The sequence below is a fragment of the Bubalus bubalis genome, chromosome 5 (genome assembly GCF_019923935.1).
Source record: "Bubalus bubalis isolate 160015118507 breed Murrah chromosome 5, NDDB_SH_1, whole genome shotgun sequence".
Lineage (NCBI taxonomy): Eukaryota > Metazoa > Chordata > Mammalia > Artiodactyla > Bovidae > Bubalus > Bubalus bubalis.
Genome location: NC_059161.1, coordinates 109494415 through 109510528, shown reverse-complemented (window position 1 = coordinate 109510528; position 16114 = coordinate 109494415). Strand labels below are relative to the sequence as shown.

Below are 16114 nucleotides of genomic sequence, written 5' to 3'. Positions count from 1 at the left end.
CATCCCCTCAACAGTCTAGTCTGCCACAAGAACAAGCAGAGGACGCTGGCATGGCTTACGAGGTGCTCGCTGACACCGGAGTAGACAGGTTCACCCGGGTACCTCCCACAGGTGCTTTCTGCAAACCCTGGGCCTCCAAGGTCTGCACCCCCCACCACGACTCAGCCCAGACAGCACTCCTGAGGGAACACCCCCTCGTCTGACATGGCAAAGTGGGGCTGCCCATCCCCAGGGCCTGCCGGCCAGGTCAGGGAAGCCTTGTGTTTTGAGAACATGGGGGCCTACACAGGCCCGGCCACTGGGGGCTGCTGAGGCTCCAGGAGGGCTGGTCTGGTCTCGGGGGCGGTAGGGCCAGATCTGGCTTCCCCAGTGGCTCAGCAGTAAAGAACTCTCCTGCAACGCAGGAGACTTGCAGGAGACCAGGGTTTGATCCCTGGGTTGGGAATATCCCCTGGAGAAGGAAATGGCAACTCACTCCAGTATTCTTACCTGGAAATCCCCATGGACAGAGGAGCTTGGCAGTCTACAGAACACGGGGTCGAAAAGGGTCAGACACGACTGAGTGACTAAAAACAAACAAAAGGCCAGATCTGGTTTCCTGTAACCTAGATGGAGTCCAAGGACCTGGAGGTCAGGGCTTGAAGCCATTTAGTAAATATCAGGTTTGGCCTGAGCAGTGCGGAGGCAGAGAGGGTACAATGGATGGTTTTGAGGGGAGGGCACAGTCCAGGGTGCTCAGGCCTGGACCTGCTCACTGATCCAGCCTCATCTCAAGTACAGCACCCCTCTCCCACCCTGCCCCCCAGCAGACCCTCCTGGGTGGGGGTGCCCAGACACGCCCCGTGATTGACATCTTCACGCCCCCGCCCCCACGGCTGCCTCAGCAGAAAGGGTCCAGGCTTCCCCGCCTGGTGTCACCCGCCCCACAAGGGTCACCCCGGCATGCCATCGATGCTGTGGTCACTCTGTCTGAGACACTGGGGCTACAACAGTGAACAGAACAGACATGTTCACTGCCCTCCAGGATCCCCCCCGACCACGTGTGAACACACCTCTCTTCCAAGACTCAGCTGGAGGGAGCATCAGCCCTCCCGGGAAGCCTGTCCCAATTCTCCACACCCCTGTATAGGTGGAGAAGGAAATGGCAGCCCACTCCAGTATTCTCGCCTGGAAAATCCCATGGACAGAGGAGCCTGGTGGGCTACAGTCCGTGGGGTTGAAGAGAGTCAGACGACTGAGCAACTAAGCCCTGACCAGGTAGCCCCACCCCCTGCCTCCTCTGCATGTGTGGTGATGGACCTTAAACCCTGTAGCACTTCAGGCCCTCTTCTATCCATCTCCCCGAGTGGACTGGAGTCCAGCTCCCATCACCAGCCCTGGCTCCCATGGGCTCCCAGCCTGTTTGTGAAATGACTGAATGACTGACTGAATGAGGATACGAGAGTGTGCATGCTCAGTCAAGTCCAACTCTTTTGTGACCCCATGGACTGTAGCCCACCAGGCTCCCCTGTCCATGGAATTTCCCAGGTGAGAATACTGGAGTATTCTTGTAGATTCTTGAAGGATCCTCCTGCTGATCTTCCTGACCCAGGGATCAAACCTGCATCTCCTGCATTGCAGGCAGATTCTTTACCACTGAGCCACCAGGGAAGCCCAGGAAATGAGAGAGTGGCATGTTAAAAGGGCTAGGGATCCAAAACCAGGAGGAGTCAAGCATGGTTCCTCCAAATATGCCCCAACCCAGTCAGCTCAAGGAAAGGAAGGGCTGGAGGAGAGGAGGGTAGTCCATTTGGCTCCTGCAACAGCAGGCCTGGGGCATCTGCCTTCTGATCCCAGGACAGACCAGATAGAACAAGCCACGCAAAGAAGTTACTTTGTGGTGCAAAATGGAGGTCTTCAGCAATTAATTAATTTTAAAAGGGTTTGTAGGCAGTGGTTTACAGAATGAAACTTGAAAGTGTTTGCTACCCTGCCTTCACTGCTGGGGTGACTTGCCATATACCTAAAGGGAGGAAAACCATGGACTGTGATCCAAGTCTTTCACTTCCCAGCTTCACGCACTTTCACGGGTGCTGTCTTCTCCCCATCTTTCCCTCCATCCCTGGAGGATCCTTTGCTTGTATAATAGTCCCACAACAGTGAATTCAATTAGGCCCTTGAGGGTATGTGTGTATGTGTGTGTGTGTGAGGGAGTGTGTTTACAGCTAGAGACACATACTTGATATCCCTACTGTGTTCCCAATAAAAAGGAGAATAATTAAAGTTCAATCCAGTCTTGTCTACTAGAGACATATAGAAGATCAAGAAAAAAAAAAAATCAATGTCAGGGTCACGGCTGAAAGAAAGCTGGAAAACACCATGGTACCCTTCACACCCACACTCTCAGCTGCCCTGTGAAGCAAGGAGGGCAGAAGTTATTCCCATTTTACTGACGCAGAAAGGCCCCCAATAAGCCATAAGCTCCATTAGGTCAGGGACATGTGTCCCTGGCACATGGCACAGGTTTGCAAGACCCATGGAAAGCCCCTTGTATTTATTAACTGGTTGAGTGAATGAAAGAAATAATATTGAAACTTCTTGTCCAACTTTGTATAATTCATCAGCATTGGAGTGGGACAGGCCTGGGATTCTGAATTCCTATTTTTCCACGTTGACTTGAGTCAGCTCACTCTTCTTCCCCCAGACCACAAACTCCAAGGACAGCACACACCTCAGAGCTGTGCTCACCCACCCCCATCCCACCCTGCTCCACAGATATCCGAGCTCCTAGAAGATCAACTGGAAAAGGGGGTGGGGAGGAAGGCAGGTTCCAGCTCCCTAGGCCCGCTGCTGACGGATCACCTGTTGCCTGATTTATTTTAAGCTTTGTGTACTTCGGCCATCAACTATTTTTGTCACTGTTTAGAACGCTCATCCTGCTTGCAGGCAAGAGGACAGACAATAAAATATCTGAATTTTTTTTTTTGTAAATATAAGAATTCGAGTAGGAAGTTCATCAAATAAAAACCCTAGACAAGGCCATGAGAGCACGGGTGTCTTCTAGCAAAATCCTGTGGCTAGGCCACTGTCTCCTAAGCGAGGCTTAAGGCCCCATGGTCAGACCTGAAGGCTGTTTTCGCCTTTGCCACAGTGAAGAATCCAGGCCTGGAGTGAGCTGGAGTTCAGGAACATGTCCTGTTGAAAGACATGGGTGGCCCAAGCAGGCCACGGAGAGAGGTCACTGTGCACAGTGAGAAGAAAGGCCCGGCAGAAAATAAAAAAGAAAGAGAAGAGTCCGTTTTGATGAGTCAAAGCAAGGGAAGGCAGGTCACCCATATGGTCCCTCTGGTGCTGGCCCCAGGGGCAGAGGGAGCCGTCAATCACAGCCACAGAAGAGGCTTTCAAAGCTGTGGAATTAACTCTAAAGCTGCAGAGTGCCTCACCGGCAGCTGAGCAGAAGGCCCTGCATGGCAGGGGGCTCCTACCCCGTAAAGAGATGAGAGGAATGTAAAGTGTGAAAACAACTGAACCCGCTTCTGCCTGGTCCAGCTGCATGGCCTGGATGGAGGAGGGCATTCACAGCCAGGGGCCCTGACCACTTCCCATCCCCCTCCACCTAATGAAACCAGCGTGGGGATCCTAATGACTGATCAAAGCCCTTCCAGCTCCCCCAGGTATCTGCTCAGGCCTCTGCTCAGAGAGGGCACGATGCCTGGACAGGGAGGGAAAGAAGTTACTCAGAGGGCAGGAGAGACAGGTCTGGTCTCCCCCGACATGGCTGGCCCAGCCTTAGCCTTGCCGGTGCCACATGGGGGTGGGTAGCATCATCTGGACCCCTCATCTCCCAGCATGGCATCTGAACACCATTCTCCTGGCTCTGAGGGTGGCAGGAGGATGGAGGGTGTGGGGACTGGGGAGGAGTCCCAAGCAAGGGTTTGACTCCCTTCTGAAGTGAGCTTCCCATCTGGGTCCTGAGCTGAGAGTTCTGACTTTGTCTGTCTTGCCTGCCTCTGGTCAATAACGAGGCTGCATCCTTGGTGAATTGCCAGAACCCTTTCAATACCCCCTATCATGATGTCCCACTATGCAAGCACCTAGCCACCTGCAGAGAAATTGGCTCCTAATCCAAACTGCAAGAGTGCCCCCATCCATTGCCACTGTGCCTAGTGGGTCAGACTGGCCACCAGGATTTCTGCTTTCTACTCAAATGCTCACGCAGCCGACATGCTGGGGACACACAGAGGAGTACTAAACGCTGAATACACACACACAAATAGACCAGATAAAATATTTGTCTTGCCTATAAGCCAAGGGCAAAGGTATTTGTGGAACAGTAGGTATGTGTCTGTGTTTGAGGAAGGGTGGGGGGAGGTTACTGGCAGCAGGAGTTTGGGACGAGGGGGTTAGAGTGAGGGGTGGGGAAGCCGCTGCCTCTCCAGTAAAGCTGTCAGTTTCCTAAAATTGCTGGTGGAGCCACAGAGCAAGAACTCTGGTGGGTGGTGTTGCCCACGGGGTGTTATAGGAAACGGGAGAACTTGAATGACACTTCAGAGGTGGAAAGAATGCATGGATAGAGGGTATGTGCCCGGATGGGTGAGAGGGAGGCTGTGTTACCAGGAAAATTCTGGGAGGGAGACTGGAGTGGCGCTTGCTGGGAGGGGGGAGTAACAGCAGAGAACATGACTTTGAGGCTCCCTTAGGGATCCGTGGGGGTGCTGGGGCAGCGGGAGGAGGGGCTGGGAAAGTCCAGGTGACAGATGGGCAGGCAGAGGCAGAGATGCGAAAGGATGAAGAGTGATGTAGGCGCCGAATGGAGGGACCACAGGCCTTGTTCGCATCCAGGTCTCTCTGAAGACAATGTCCTCATTAAACAATTATTGGAGAATTCCACAGTCCTGTGACTTGCCCTACCTCTCCGAGCATAAAGTGAGAATCTGCATCCAGGACTCAGGTGTTATCACGCCAGAACTGAGGTACTGGCGGTGGACAGCAGAGGGCGCTGTGGCTCTGACAGAATTCAACAGGGAGCCACAGGAAGGAGGAAGCAGGCCACAGGAAGGGTCCCAGTGGGTTGTTGCTTTTATACTCTCTAAACTTAGGATCTGTCTTCAGTGCACAATGAACACAGAGGGACATTCTTACAAGTAATCACGGAGTTTTCCAGGATGGACGGGAACAGAACTGAGGGGACCGGAGGCTGCTTAACTGTTATATCACTTGGCTTGTGCCCAATAGCATAGAACCATAACCACGAACATTTCTGGACTAAAATGGGAAGAAGAAGAAAAAAAAACCCTCCCTCATTTTTAATAACTTTATTCCCCAAACTTCAAAAATGAAATTGCCAAGTTAAGAATTTGCCTTGAAAAAATTTTTCTTCCTAATTTATTATAAAGAAGGTCCGGGGCTTGGGAATTTTTTAATGCAGATTCCTAATTTTCCAAAGCGAGATTCTCCTGTGCATTTGAATAGATTATGCTCGGTATTGCTAGCCCTTAGCACAACGGGAACATTATTAAAACGACTGCATGGGTCTCAGAGGACGGGTCCTGCTTTCTCGCTTCCTTTTTCATTTTGGGGACTTTGTAGCAAAGATTGTCCATTTCTGCCCATGGAAGAAACTGGGTTTCTGAAGAGGTGATAAAGAGATGCACTCAGCAGTCTAGGCCTTGAGGAGACAAGTCATATTGGGTCCAAAGGTAATGAGATTAGACCTGAAGGAATGGAAAAGTGTGGGACCCTTTCCAGACAGCCCTGTTCCAGAAGTGATACCCTGTGGGCCTGGCCCACACTATTGGGCTGGGCTTTCCTGAGGACATGGAGTGTCAGAAAACAGCTGGTTTGCCAGGATGGTGAGCATGATGAGGGCAATGGAGCAGGCTTCTCCTGGGAAGCAAGGCTCCACCCCTGATTGCTCAAAGGGAAGAAGGCAGGAGGACCAGAGAAAGTTCCCCATGCTTGAAAACCCAACACGGAAGACATGCTCACATGGCAGCCACTCAGAGAAGCCCTGAAGAGTGGGGAGAAGGGCCCCCCGAAAGCCAACTGGCCTCAAAGTCTAGCACTCTGGGGAGAGCAGCCCCTCTCTGTGAGTCAGAGACTCTGCCTGCAGTCTTCATCCACCTCCTCTATCCCACCCATTCCATCCATGCCCTAAGTTCTCCCTGTGATCGCTCATCCTGGTCAGTTTCCTTGGGAACCAGTTTGGCTCAGGGAGGACCCATGGGAATCTAGCCACAGCCTAGTGGCCTAGCCAAGGCCATAAAAACCCCAGGCCTTGGCCTGGTCACTTTACCATGGACACTGAGACTTCATCCCTGGACTTCTGTGGTTACAAGGAGATATGTGGCTTTGCCATGGAAAATTATTCCTCTGCTATAAATGTGAGTATTTTCGATGGCGAGGTTCCAGTGGCTGCTGGAGACGAGAGCCTTAGGACAGCCCCCTCATTGGGTTTCTGCTCTGAGGCCTCAGCTGGGGGCTGGAGCCTCCCTTCCCTCCCTAAAAGGCTACAGCAGCTTGGTGGTGGCTTCTGGAGGTGGGGGCTGAGCACCATCAGGCTGCAGCCCCACCTCCCCCACCTCCCTCAGCACCTGGGATGGATGACTTCTCAGCTGTACCCTCCTCACTCCACTGGGACCAGCATTCCTGAACAACACAGGTCCTTGCTACAGCTCTCCTGCTATTCCCCCACCAAACCCAAACTTCTTCCAGCTGCCTGGGAAGGCAAAACAGGGGGTGCGGCTGGAAGCAGGGAGGCAGCTGGGCCAATCTGGTGCTCCCTGACCTCTCGGCCCAACTCTGGTCTGTCCCTGAGCCTTGGGGATGGGGATGGGAGCCCTGGCGACCACCACCTGCTAAACACAAGCAGTGTCCTGATTGTCATTCCCGGATGGCACTGTGGAACTTAGAGAGCATCATCCAGCTACAAAAGAAATGGAGCTGATGTTACTGCCTCTTCATTAATACCCTCAGGTATCAGTACCCATTAGTACCCCACACGGCCTGAGCAGACGGGGGGTGGTTCTGGTCTATGGAGGAAGGATGGTGCCTCTCCCCCATAAGGTCCTTATGTTCCCAGGTCTCCACAGTTTCAGGCCTCCTTCTATGCTTGGTTCTGACCACAGAGGGAAAGGCTCTGACACAGCTGCACACCTGGAGGCTTTCAAACAGGGGGATCGTGCAAATGCCAAGCCCAGCCCACAGTCATTCATGGGAAGCTACTGACATGAGCAGAGGTTCTGCTGAAGCCAAGGTCAGGGCAGGGTGAGCCTGGGAAGGAGCACAGAGTTGACGAGCAGGAGCAGGGGTGGGGATGAAAGGACGTGCACTCGGAAGTCAGCGCTTCCAGACTTAAAAGGGGAGGAGTCAGGGGTGGTCCATGTGCTGGACCAAGTGGTCATTTTGTCAGGGGGATGACAGGGTGGACAGGGCAGCCCCACAGGCTCACACTAGGCTGGGGTGGCAGGGCCGTGGGACATAAGGCGATGCCCTCTGTACCTGCATCTCTGCATCCTGTCCATGCGGCACAGATATCCCCTGTGGTCAGGAGAAGGGCTGTGTCTGAAATGCTAACGAGTGAGGGACGGCAGTGCAGGGCAAAGACCAGCGATCAAGACAGAATGGGAATGACGGCCTGGCACACAGTAGGGGCTTGCTGCACTTTCATGAAATGAAAGAAGGAATTCAGTTCAGTTCTAGCTGGCTGCATTTCACATTACAGGGACTCGATCAGTAATAATTGAGAAAACAGGAGAGTGTGAAGGTGGAGCCTCCTGTGAACACATAGCCTCAGGAACTCTGAGTCTCAAAGAACCCAGCATGGAGGGGAGGCACACACAGGGGACCAAAGATCAGAAGTGATTGGTCTCAAGGACTTGGGGAGCCCGAACCACAGAAGCTGGGCCGGGTATCCAGAGGATAGGGAGGAGAGAACAGGAATACAGGGCGAGGCCGATGCCTCCTGCAGGAGGTGCAACTGGGCTGGGCGTCTCAGAAGGACTTAGGGCTGCTGTGTCCAAGCTGTGGTTAATGGAGACTGGGAATCAGAAGAAAGGATAGGAGGGTGTAGAGAAATAGTCCTGGCCTTTTTCTGGATAGAAACTGAATGGAGTCCTGAACAGAAGGGAGATTCCTCCCATAGGCACAGAGAGACCAGTGAATGAGGGAGCTGGTAGATCAGATCAGATCAGATCAGTCGCTCAGTCGTGTTCGACTCTTTGTGACCCCATGAATCACAGCACACCAGGCCTCCCTGTCCATCACCAACTCCCGGAGTTCACCCAGACTCACGTCCATTGAGTCAGTGATGCCATCCAGCCATCTCATCCTCTGTCGTCCCCTTCTCCTCCTGCCCCCAATCCCTCCCAGCATCAGAGTCTTTTCCAATGAGTCAACTCTTCGCATGAGGTGGCCAAAGTACTGGAGTTTCAGCTTTAGCATCATTCCTTCCAAAGAAATCCCAGGGCTGATCTCTTTCAGAATGGACTGGTTGGATCTCCTTGCAGTCCAAGGGACTCTCAAGAGTCTTCTCCAACACCACAGTTCAAAAGCATCAATTCTTTGGTGCTCAGCCTTCTTCACAGTTCAACTCTCACATCCATACATGACCACAGGAAAAACCATAGCCTTGACTAGACGAACCTTTGTTGGCAAAGTAACGTCTCTGCTTTTGAATATGCTATCTAGGTTGGTCATAACTTTCCTTCCAAGGAGTAAGCGTCTTTTAATTTCATGGCTGCAGTCACCATCTATAGAGGGACCCTGTATTCAAGGGTTTCCCTAAACACTCAAAGACAGACTCAAGTACCTGGAGCTGAGTCTCCCTTAGTGAGGGGTTGGGCATTTGTCTGATCTGAGCAGGAATCGGGGTGGGGAGAGGCACCAGACCATGAGCAGGTACTGCACCCAGGGGTGCCAGGTCCTTGATGCAGGTGACAGCTGCCCAGGTGGGATCTGAACCCAGTGCTTTGCCAAGTGCAGACTCCTTTCAGGGAGTCTGGGAAGAGAGGCTCCCCAGGCTGGACAGGAGGAGAGCTGGGGTAGGCCTGGCCCTGCCCTCTGCCCGGGGATGGCCTTCAGGTCCCCTCCACCCCACCACTGGTCAGTTACTCACCTGTGGGCTGTCCTGGTAGGCTGGGGGTGGGACATTCTGCGTGGCCATCATCGTCAGAGCGGGTGCTGGGGAGGCATGTTGCATCATGGGATGGATTCACATGAGGGACCTGTGGCAGGAGAGAGGGGGCCGTACCGTTAATCGCCGAGCGCAGGGAGTCCTGGGGACCAGCCACTGGATGTGTACCCAGGCCGGGCCCCCGGGGACCGACCAGATACAGCGAGGGCTGGAAGCCCATGGGGGAGTGCAGGAGAGTTAAGGGGAGAAGCCTGAGTAGGGAGGGACTTGCTGTGCTATTTGGACTTGGAATAAACAATATTCAAATCACATGTAAAGCAACCTGGGCAGCCAGCGGCCCTGCTTTTGTTCAGCACCAGCTCCAGCCTGGTGGGGGCCTGGGGAGAGGCAGGAGTCGGGAGGGGCCCTGGTCCGTGGCAGCACTGGAGGAGGGCGGGGGAGGGGGAATTGGAGGCCACGTGGGCACGCCATGGTCAAGCGTGCTTTCCCTTCCCAGGCCTCCTGGAGCCACCCTATACCCTCAGGGCAGAAACCTCAGCGCTGGTCCTCATCATATACACTTGGCCTGACTGTATGGCCTCTCCCTGTTCACCTGGGAGGGGGCCCAGTTCTTGAGGCTCTAGCTTACTGTGTTCCCCTTTTGCCTGGCACAGTAATAAAGCCACTCTTAACCTTTCCTCTTCCATAAAAAATAAAAGAAGACGAAGCCTCAGCCCTCATAGTTCCAGATTTCCAGATTCCCCCTCCCCTCCCCAGGAGTCTCCCAGCACCACAGTAACGGGACCTGGAGGTGTGCTCACCACTCCCCTAGTGATGGGGAGGGACCTGGAGGTGTGCTCACCACTCCCCTAGTGATGGGGAGGGACCTGGAGGTGTGCTCACCACACCCCTAGTGATGGGGAGGGACCTGGAGGTGTGCTCACCACACCCCTAGTGATGGGGAGGGACCTGGAGGTGTGCTCACCACACCCCTAGTGATGGGGAGGGACCTGGAGGTGTGCTCACCACTCCCCTAGTGATGGGGAGGGACCTGGAGGTGTGCTCACCACACCCCTAGTGATGGGGAGGGACCTGGAGGTGTGCTCACCACACCCCCTAGTGATGGGAAGGGACCTGGAGGTGTGCTCACCTGGAGGTGTGCTCACCACACCCCCTAGTGATGGGGAGGGACCTGGAGGTGTGCTCACCACACCCCCTAGTGATGGGGAGGGACCTGGAGGTGTGCTCACCACACCCCCTAGTGATGGGGAGGGACCTGGAGGTGTGCTCACCACACCCTCTAGTGATGGGGAGGGACCTGGAGGTGTGCTCACCACACCCCTAGTGATGGGGAGGGACCTGGGGCGCCGGCTCCTCCCCAGCTGGAGGGAGGGGCGGGTAGCCCCAGGTGACCGCTTGGAGACCTTCCAGGAAGGGACAGAGGCCGGGGAACAGGGGCCACTGCCGCATGAATGCGCCTGCACATTCTACTAAGACTTCCTCAACCTGTGTTCAACTCTGAGTTCAACCATAAGTGGAGCCAGAAGAGCCGCAGAGCCAAGGGTCCTCTTACAGAGGAGGAAGCAGAGGCAGAGAAGACAGACGTGTGTGTGTGTGTGTGTGTGTGTGTGTGTATGTGTTTCAGGGAGGGCATGATGCTTGGGAAGTAGGGTGGAACCAAGATCTCTAGATTTCCCCTGGTGGGGACTGCTCTCATCTACCAGCCCTCCCATCCCATCCCCCAAAAGCAAGCTGCCCCCATTGGCCTCAAGGTCTCTTCTTGAATCACTAAGTGGTGCTGTAAGAGGAGACAGCCTGGCTGTACCACCCAAGGAAACAGAGTGCTCAGAGAGCTGTTCAGTTGTAGGAGAGGCCCTGAAATATTCAGAGCTGGAAACCATGGCTTATTGCCCAATACAGGCCTGTCCATCGAGAGATGTGGGGACTCCTGAGAACGTCCGCGAGTGCAGCGCCTGGCCTCCTCCTTGGTGGAGGGCTCTCAGGAGCAGGCAATCTTGGCGAGCGTGACAGTTAGACCCTCCCTCCCCTTCCTCCCTCTCCCTGGGGACCTCAGGGCTCCATCCTCATACTCCCTGATGTCCTCCCAACACCCCCTCAGCAAGGCCTTCCAAAATGTTCACATCTCTGAATTCTGTGGGAATTGGAGGGAGTCAAAGGGAGGGTCTCCAGGGCCCCATATGGAGTGTGTGTGGGTGTGTGTTGCTGTGTTAGTTCTTTTTCAGGAAGAGGAGGAAAGACCAGCTTTGGTGACCCGAGTCTCCAAACCACCAGGTGTGCTTTGATCCGAAGTCCACATGTGAAAGCCCTGGAAATTCAGGCATTCATTCAGTTCAGTCCAGTTCAGTCGCTCAGTCGTGTCCAAGCCTTTGTGACCCCATGGACCACAGCACGCCAGGCCTCCCTGTCCATCACCAGCTCCCGGAGTCCACCTGCCGGGAGCTGGCCTGAGGAACTCCACCCGTGGCAAAGGTCATGAGAGAGGAGGCTTGGCATACGCAAAGGCGAGATCACGGGAGGAGTTCCTCAGGCCAGCTCCTGGCATCCACCCAAACCCATGTCCATTGAGTCGCTGATGCCATCCAACCATCTCATCCTCTGTTGTCCCCTTCTTCTCCTGCCCCCAATCTTTCCCAGCATCAGGGTCCTTTCAAATGAGTCAGCTCTTCGCATCAGGTGGCCAAAGTATTGGAGTTTCAGCTTCAACATCAGTCCTACCAGTGAACACCCAGGACTGATCTCCTTTAGGATGGACTGGTTGGATCTCCTTGCAGTCCAAGGGACTCTCAAGAGTCTTCTCCAACACCCAGTTCAAAAGTATCAATTCTTCGTCGCTCAGCTTTCTTCATAGTCCAACTCTCACATCCATACATGACTACTGGAAAAACCATAGCCTTGACTAGACAGACCTTTGTTGACAGAGTAATGTCTCTGCTTTTTAATATGCTGTCTAGGTTGGTCATAACTTTCCTTCCAAAGAGTAAGCATCTTTTCATTTCATGACTGCAATCACCATCTGCAGTGATTTTGGAGCCCAGAAAAATAAAGTTAGACACTGTGTCCACTGTTTCCCCATCTATTTGCCATGAAGTGATGGGACTGGATGCCACGATCTTAGTTCATTCAGCAGAGGTTTATCAAGAGTCAACTACGTGCAAAGACCTGTGCTGGGGGTGAGGGGACAGATGAAAAGAGGCAAGGCATTCTCCCCAAGGAGGGAGGTGATGGTGCAGTGAATCGAGGTTCCTGTGGAGAAGGCAGGGGAAAGGATGACTTCCCATGCTGAAAACCCGAGACTGAGGGAACGCCTCTTGGCCTCACTGAACTTTCACCCCATCCACCCTGGCCTCACTTCCGAGACGGACCGCCAGGTCATCTTTGTAGCCAAGTACCCAGGGTCACCCCATCTCACACACACTAGGTACTGAGACCCAAGCTCTACTTCTGCAAAGAGGCTTGGAAGGAAGCCCCGGGTGGAGCCTAACTCTGCAGGCAGGGAAACCAATGCCTTTTTCATGGCTGGGTCTTGTCCAGAAGGTGAAAAACATCCCAGAAAGGCTAGAGCAGAGTGAAGAGGATTGGGGGACAGGGCATAGGATATACACTCCTTGAGACATCAGAAAGAACCTGAAGAATCAAGACTTCTGAGATATTAAAAGGGGCACGGAATCTCTCTTTTTCAGAAAACCTGGAGGGAATAAAGGAAATACGGGCATTTCAGGGATGTGCTAGGTTCAGCTTTCCTGGGAACTCTGGCAGATGGGGTAATTTTGGATAGGTCGTACAGGTCCTGAAGGCAGGATCCCTTCCGGGGAGCACCAATCTTAAATGCTCCTTGCCCAGAAAAAGCAAACGTCTGTGGGGCTGTAGGGCCAGAAGCCTCCAGAAGGGGGAGCCCGGGGGGCAGAGTTTGGCGGCAGATTTTTCTTCCCCTTTTGGGGGTAACTAGGGACGGGGGAGCCTGGTGGGCTGCCGTCTATGGGGTCGCACAGAGTCGGACACGACTGAAGCGACTTAGCAGCAGCAGCAGTTCCCTCCTGGGTTTCCCAGGTGACTCAGTGGTAAAGAATCTGCTTGCCAATGCAGGAGACATGGGTTTGATCCCTGGGTCAGGAAGATCCCCTGGAGGATGGACAGAGGAACCTGGTGGGGTGCACTTGAGTGAGCACACTCACAGTTCCCTTCCATCTTGGGTTTGGGTATATATATATATATATATATATATATATATATATATATATATACCTATTCCACAGATGAGAAAGTCATCGTGAAGGCAAAGCACAAGAAGCTCAAAAGGAGGAAGACTGAGGCTAAGAAGAGGACTCTTTAGTTTGCATTCTTTTGTTCACTGTCCAATGGATGGGAAGTAGGGTCACTTTAGAAATGTTTGCAACAGCTGGTGAACTGCCCTACCTGGGGGTTAAAAAGAGATGGCAAGTGTAGTCTAGGGCTTCCCTGGTGGCTCAGATGGTAAAGAATCTGCCTGCAATGTGGGAAACCTGGTTTCGATCCCTGGGTCAGGAAGATCTCCTAGAGAAGGGAATGGCAATTCATTCCAGTATTCTTGCCTGGAGAATTCCATAGACAGAGGAGCCTGGCGAGCTACAGTTCATGGGATTGCACAGAGTCGGACATAGCTGAGCGACTCACACACACACACACACACACACACCCCCAAGAGTGGTCTGCACCCAGAAATCAGCACTATCCAGGCTGACAGGAGATTTTTCCATCTGGAGCCTGCTGGGCTGTGGAGCAGGGTCTAGAGGCCACGGGAACAATTTTCTGAGGACCCAGATGGCCTCTGCCCCTCCTCTCCTTCTCTCTGGGGTCACCACAGGCCACTAGGCCACTGCCCTACTGCCCTCTGGGGGCTTCTCCTGAAAAAAACAGGAGGCCTTTTCATCACGGGCTTAAGTTTCCTTCCCTACGTGCTCAAGCACAGAGCCTCTGGTAACCCGACTCCGGGGGGACCGGGAGCCCACCACCACATCCGGAAGCTATTGCTTTTCTTCACCCGCACAGGTGCCCCTTCTTCCCACCAGCTGGGCTTGGGGTGCAGAGGGTCCACGAGGGAGCATCCCGGAGAGGAATGTGGGGGTCTGACTTCTCTTGGCCGAGGCTCCACAGTGGGGGTGTGGGGAACTCCTTTAGCCATCACTGGGCGCCAGGCCCTTTGGGGAACCCTGCCTTTCTGGTGCTTTGTTTGGGAGGCTGGAGGGCGCGGGGGCCTCGGAGTATTCGTTTGTGGCCGACGGCCGGGAGGCTGCTCCACCCTGTCCAGAGGCCCCAGCCCTCTGTCACCGGACACCAGGGCTCTGGAGGGACACAGCCAAGACTGCAAATGGAGGACACACGAGGAACAGTTTACCACCGAGAAATATCCCACGTCACAGGACTGTTTTCAACGCTGAGCACCTTTATTAAGGGGAAGCTAGGAAGGAAAAAAAAAACAAACCCTAATGCAACACTCAACCCCACAGTGATATCCAGGAAGAAATCATTTGTCACTGATATTATCATCCAAAGGAGCTAAAACTGCCATTTTACAGAGCTCAGGGGCCGAGAGAGGCTGTGCGCACAGGTTGGGGGTGGCCGAGGGACGTGAAGGCCACCCCTTAGGAATTAGGGAGGAGCAGCCCGGGAGCACTCACTCCCTCTGCCTCCTCAGCTCCAGCTCCCCAGCCCCACAAGGTGAGGCTCTACTGGAGCCCAAACTCCAGCTTGTTGACAAACAGACTGAGAAAAAAGACCCAAGCTTGTTAGGAAGGAGCTCATTAGGACTTGTTGACAAGAAACCCATTAGACCAATTAACATTCTATTAACAGCCCAGGGCACCAAGGGGTTAACGCTGCCCAGCAGTAATTGGGCTGGGGTGCCTGGGTTGGGGGCTCAGGGCCTTAAGGATGAGAAACTAAGTCTAATTGGGAACTCTCGGGCCAGGCCAGCCGGCCCCACAGCATCAGGAGCAAGCTCCCTGACCCCGGCTGACCCTCCCCTGGAAGGCCTGAGGTGGGAGAGGGGACAAAGGGATCAGCTTCCCTGTGGCTCCCCACTGTGCCTCCCCCCCTCCACTGGAGGCTGGGTAGGTGGCTGGCACAGGACAGGCTGGGGAGATGTTTCCACCCTCTGGGACACCTACCCTTCTTCCCTCCCTTCCCCTAAACCCCCTGGACCAGGGAAGGGTTCTGTGTTAGCCCTGGGAAGTAAGTCTCTTTTGGAGAGCTTTTCAGTAATATTGCCCTCTCTTACAGAACCTCTTTGGAGCTGCTAGGATCCTTGAGAGCCCAGGGCCTGAAGAGGGGTGGGGAGGAGTGGGAGGCAGCTCTGGTCCTGGGCCTGCCCCCTTTCCTCCCACCTCCCCCCTTTCCTCCCCACCCCTACCACCCATCACCCTCCCCGCCTCCCTGTTCCCATCTTCCCTCCCTCCTTCTCTCGCTCCACATAAGGGCATCAAAGAGGCAGCACTGAGGCGCCCCCTGGCCCAGGAGCCCTCCTCTTCTGTCCCCCCTACACTGGTAGTATTTTATCATTTTCCTTTCCCTGCTCCTAGAAGAGGCGTGGCAGTCTGGGCCTCCATTTCCTCATCTGTAAATCCCCAGTGATCATATGGAGGCTGAGCTTAGGGTCAGAAAAGGCTGGGCTCCACACCCAGCTCTGCCACCTCTCTGACTGTAGGAGTCCCTTTCCCTCTTGGTCTGCAAAACGAGGGAATTCACTAGAATATTCCCAAAGCCTCTGCCCAGGGTTAGCACACCACACAAGCTCTGCTGAATAGAATGGAAACAGTTGAAGCTGGTAGCTTCGTTCTAAAGCCTCCCTCATTTGAGAGTGAAGCAAGGGGGCCCCAGAGTCCAAGAGAGGCAGGAAGCCTCCTCCACGCCCCCAGCCCAGGGGCCCCCAGGTGGCTCCCGCCCCCTCCCCCAACCCCAGGCCCGCCCCTCTGAGCAGCTGCCCAGGCCAGGGTTCTGACGTCTAGACAGATTTGCAGGAGGCTGAAA

At 54.2% G+C, this 16114-nt stretch overlaps 1 protein-coding gene across 6 annotated transcripts in view; it reads right to left on the bottom strand.

Annotated features, from left to right (window-relative positions):
• Positions 1 to 16114, bottom strand: part of PKNOX2 (PBX/knotted 1 homeobox 2) — a 297298-nt gene that overhangs the window by 75551 nt on the left and 205633 nt on the right. For all 6 annotated transcript variants that reach the window (XM_044943541.1, XM_025286363.2, XM_044943542.1 and 3 more), the window contains one exon: positions 9095 to 9203. In XM_044943541.1, the coding sequence (XP_044799476.1) occupies positions 9095 to 9181 (87 nt within the window). In that variant the 5' untranslated portion in view covers positions 9182 to 9203. The remainder of the gene's footprint in view (positions 1 to 9094; positions 9204 to 16114) is intronic.